We start from the raw sequence: 5,000 nt of genomic DNA on the forward strand, positions 1-5,000 counted from the left end.
CTTCTCTCTGTTGATTTTTGCAGGTCGCTGCGGTTTATCGAGACCCCAGCGTGGGGAACCTGATTAACATCATGATCGTTAGATTAATTGTCGTCCACAATGAACAGGTAAGAAAACCGATTTCTCTGCATTTAAATTAAATATCGATTTCATCATGGAATTATCATATTCTGGCCTCCTCGCCAGAATGGCAGTTGTGTCTAATCCAGAAAAGCTGCCTGTGCTTCATAAAATCTGGGAGAATGGTATTTTTTTACTGATTAATAAAGTAGGAATGTGTAAGAATCTGAAGTGACCATATTGTTATGAATTTTGCCCAGCACTGAGAATGTGGTTTGTTACCCACTATACCCCTTGACAGGACTAGATATGACTAATAATATCTTAACCCTGCTGATTCTGCCAATGCATAATGCTTTTCCATGGGCCCTCCTCTGGTCTCTGTCACAGGAAGGCCCGTCCGTCTCCTTCAACGCTGCTACCACTCTGCACAACTTCTGCGTTTGGCAGCAGCGGCAGAACGTGGCGGAAGACAGCCACCCCTCCCACCACGACACAGCCCTCCTCATCACCAGGTTCCTGACCTTTCACCTTTCACCACGCTGGCATTCACTTTTAGTCTCGCTAAGCGCATAATGATGTGCCCTCTTGAGAAAAAGAGAGTACCTCAGTGCAAACTACAAACCAGACTTGGGTCACTGAAGGTATTCGAAAATGAATGTGACTTTGAATCTTTCGATTTCTCAAATGCTCTCGTAAATCTCTTAGAATTTTCATTTAAATATGTTACTAACCTATCCAGCATGCAGTTATATAAAAGAGATTTATTCTCTGTTGGTGAAGACGGACTGTTCCTGTGGTTAATCCGCAGGAGCCTCTGCGTGTAGTCTGACCCAGGTGTTTTTGGGACACTACCTGTCTGGTCTTAATACAGGGGGAAAGAGAAGTCTGTTATCTTGAGATTTCAAACATTGTGTCTTTTTTTTTTTCATCCAGGGAAGATATCTGCAGGGCTAAAGACAAGTGTGACACATTGGGTAAGATGATTCACTGTTATACAGTAATAAAACCTGGTGCAGGCTGTCCCAGGCTCCCCTTCACTGGGCTGGGGTAGGCTCACCCACTCTGACTATCTGTGGGCACGGCTGACTCAGCTAATTGAGGCTTTGGATGCTATCAACACTTGTCAAAGTTTGATTTACTAATACATGCTATTCAGATATCCTTATTTTTCCTTCACAAATGCAGTTGATGAAGTAACTTGCGGTCTATTGCTGGACTCGCTGTGCTGTTTTTGATGCAGTGGGAAAAAGTGTTTCCATTGAAAGTGGGAGATGAGGACGTGCCCTGGGTTTATGAGCCGCTGACAGCTGAAGCTGCTCTGTCTCTCAGGCGTTGAGAGAGAGAGAGAGGCGGGGTTTGGGTTAGGACACCGAGAGCCAAGATTGTGTACACCCACCGAGATGCTCAGCTCCACACGTCCTCATTCTTGTTAAAGATGAAATGTTCCAGCTCTCCTGCTGATGTAGCGTTCTAGAACACGGACTTCAATCAGTTTTATCTGCCAGAAATCTGTCACAAAGATGCTTTGCAGAGGTACAGAAAAGGAGCAAGAACCAGGTAAAAAAACTCCCTGATGGGAATAAATCTGCGGAGGAACCTGGCTATATAGGGGGGCCTATCCTCCACTGGCCTGGCACGGTGTAATCACCCACAAACCACCTGGAGTTAAGGGTCAGAGAGGGCAGGAGGGGCATTGGAGTGGAGTATCTGGCAGGTGTAGGGAATCTGTGGTGAGACACAACTGGGCTTAACCCTTCAGCCCCAAGGTCATTTTATCCCTTCATCTCTTCTGCACATATTGTTATTATTATTTGAAAAAATGTTCTTACTATTATTTTTGCCAGAACCTAAGATGTATTTTTGCTCTTAGTGCTTAACGATAAACACCTTGACTCCTGGCTCTCTGCTCCCCAGGTCTGGCAGAGCTGGGCACGATGTGTGATCCCTACCGGAGCTGCTCCATCAGCGAGGAGAACGGTCTGAGTGCCTCGTTCACCATCGCTCACGAGCTGGGCCACGTGTGAGTGCCCCCCCCTCGCCCCCCCTCAACCCCCCTCGCGCACAAAAGCCTCCTTATCCCGCCCCAGGTGTGCTGCCCTGCACCGGCCCAAAGCCCGGTAATCAGGAGCAGGTTTTTAATCTCAGCGCCTACCGCCTCGCAGGCCTGCGCTGAGCGGGCTTTAGCCCTGGGCATTATGGGCCGCCCGCTCGCCTCCAGGTTCCCGCGGCGACGGGTTCTGACTCGGGGCTTTTCGAGGCCGGCATTCCAAACCCAAGCTGCTGCGTGGAATTCTCACCGCGTTCGGATTCCAGAATGCTGGAGTTCATCCTGAGCCGCTGTGCGCTGGGACCACTGGAGGTGAAAGCGTGTGGAAAATAAGGCTGTGTTCCGTATGGGCCGAGAGGAACTGGTTTCAGTGTTTATCAAGGGCCAATGCCATTATGATACTCTGTTTTTTCTTCTTATTAGAGAATACATTGTTTTTTCATAATATACGTGTGTAGGTTTTTATAACGCAAGAGCACTAGCAGTGGTGACATTGGCAGCTAGAATAGAGAGTTTCAGTTGCTAATACCCCGGGTATTAAATATTGAGCCAGAGGAACACACCTGTTAATATTTGAATGGAATAAGTGGTGGACAAACCAGATATTTGTATATTTATATTTCCTCATTTCATATGAGAGTTTTGGAAATGTTAAGATTTTGGTTTGTAACGGTTTTCAATAATGTAGGCTACAGTCTTGAATAAGAAGTGTAATTGCAGTATCATAACGGCATTATTCCTCTTGATAAATAATTAAACAGGTAAACAACCAGTTTATATAAAGAAATTCAGCGCTCATAGTGATAACAATTTTGAAATGTGCCTTTATGTCTGTAATGCATGGGCAGTCTCAAGCACTTTAGGTCCTTCCCTGTTTACATCTTAATTCTGCATATCTCCATCGGGCTGATGTTCTTTGTTATAACACGTGTATTACTCTGTTATTGCTGTGTAATAGCAGTCTTGTTACATGTTTCTGAGCAAGGCGGTTTTCAGAAACGTGGTAAAACACCAGATAGTGTGTGTAGTGGGAGGGGGCGGGGCTAAAATGCGTGTGAATGTCAGCCTTGTTGACAGATGGCCAAATCGGTGCACGGTGAAAGGGTTTTTTTTGGCGGCGGGGGGGGGGGGGGAACAATCAGCGCTCTCATCCGCTACGGAGCTCATTTTGACACAATTGTCACAGCCGCCCTCTACGGAGAGAGGGAGAGAAAAAGAAAAGAAAAAAGGGATTTTTGGGAGTGGAGACAAGAATGACAATTATTCTCTTCCCCCTCAGAACTGAAATTCCCTTGTCGCCCGTTTGACCACTGGCAGGGAAACCGAGGCGAAGTTCAGGCGAGAAATAGAGAAATATCCTACGGTGAAATATCGTTTTGTTTTACCTTTAACGAATATTCATGAGCAGTCCGGCCAATGAGCTCCTAGTAGTTGTTGTTAGTAAGTCTGTGCTGTACAGCGATGGCTGTCATTATAGCGAGTTAGCTCAGTACGCATTTTATTAACTCTTTTATTAACGCTCAATGGCAGCGTTATGTGGAGCATCTGCCCTCGTTTTACATGATGAAGGTACAGTGGTGTCACTCTGCTTCAGAGTGTCTGCCAAATGACTATAATGTCATGTCATTCTAATGTCATGTCATTCTAATGTCATCTCATTCTAATGTCATGTCATTCTAATGTCATGTCATTCTAATGTCATGTCATTCTAATGTCATCTCATTCTAATGTCATGTCATTCTAATGTCATGTAATGCCATGTCTGCAGCTTGATTGGCAGGGCGAAGGAAACCTGCAGACACTGCGGTTTCAGATTCCGGGTGTTGGTTTTGTCGGATATTGATAAAACGTTTTGATAATTCTGCGTTGGGCAGATGTTTGCAGCACAAGGAGAGCAGTTGTTGGGAGAATGTGAGGAATTTCCTGGGCGGTCGAAGTTAAGAGGGGAAACCTGGATAAACTTAATCTTCTTGCCGCTCCAAATATGTGTCAGTTCAGGTCTTCTTCTGCTCCTGTTTCACGTGACCTACTAAACTACATGGCACTGCATAGCAGGAGTCAATCTGAAGGCACATAAAACTCCTCGCCCTGTTCCCCCAGTGTATCCTCACCTGAGTTACCCGTTGAACCGAAAAACCCTTTCACCCAACGCCCCGCCCGGCCCTGCCCCGCCCCGCCCGGCCCCGCCCCGCCCCGCCCCGCCCCGCCCGGGTTTGGCACCCCGCACTGTGGCTCAGAGCCCAGCAGACGTCCCGCTCCTGTGCCAGCGCGTGGTTTATCATCACTCAACGTTCAGAGATGAAGAATGCTGCGTTTCTCTCTTGTGTGCCACGCGAACCTCTTCCACACAATCGCGTGAAATTACGGCGGAGCCGCAGATGACAAAGACTTCGATTTAAGGACGATAAATCATCAGCCCTGAGATGTTTAATCCCCAACCGATGTAACGATCTGTCGGCATCCCATAATTTCATTAGCCTTGACAGCAGCTGGAGGGAAAATTAAAGGGAAAGTCGAGAGGCTGGCTCTGGAACTCGGACAAACAATAAAACATCGCCTTTCTGAGACGTCTGTGCTCTTGTGCTGACACGGCGTTTGTGTGTGCTGTAAATCAACGCTAAACACATGATCTGGCACCTGACAGCGTTCCAGAGTGAGTGCACTATCATAACGGAAAGACCGACTCCAGTGTGGCGTAAGAGTTTGGGAGTTCCTGTCCTGTTCCTCATCCCAGACGGCAACCGCGATTATGTGTGGTTGTGGAGGAGGGGTGTTGGCGTGGTTACGGTCTGTTGACGATTCTCGGGGGTCCGCAGTGAGCAAACCGAGCTGGCAGGTGAAGGGTCAGGGCTCTTCACACACGTATTTGATTGGGTGTGTGGAGAGGCTG

The 5,000-nt window shown here is 47.3% G+C and overlaps 1 protein-coding gene across 1 annotated transcript in view; it reads left to right on the forward strand.

The window, feature by feature from the left end:
- Positions 1-5,000, forward strand: part of LOC133135085 (A disintegrin and metalloproteinase with thrombospondin motifs 20-like) — a 101,101-nt gene that overhangs the window by 26,470 nt on the left and 69,631 nt on the right. The window contains 4 exon segments of the mRNA XM_061251846.1: positions 24-107; positions 451-575; positions 997-1,037; positions 1,978-2,083. Coding sequence (XP_061107830.1) covers positions 24-107; positions 451-575; positions 997-1,037; positions 1,978-2,083 — 356 coding nt within the window.

The sequence above is a fragment of the Conger conger genome, chromosome 8 (genome assembly GCF_963514075.1).
Source record: "Conger conger chromosome 8, fConCon1.1, whole genome shotgun sequence".
NCBI classification, from domain to species: domain Eukaryota; kingdom Metazoa; phylum Chordata; class Actinopteri; order Anguilliformes; family Congridae; genus Conger; species Conger conger.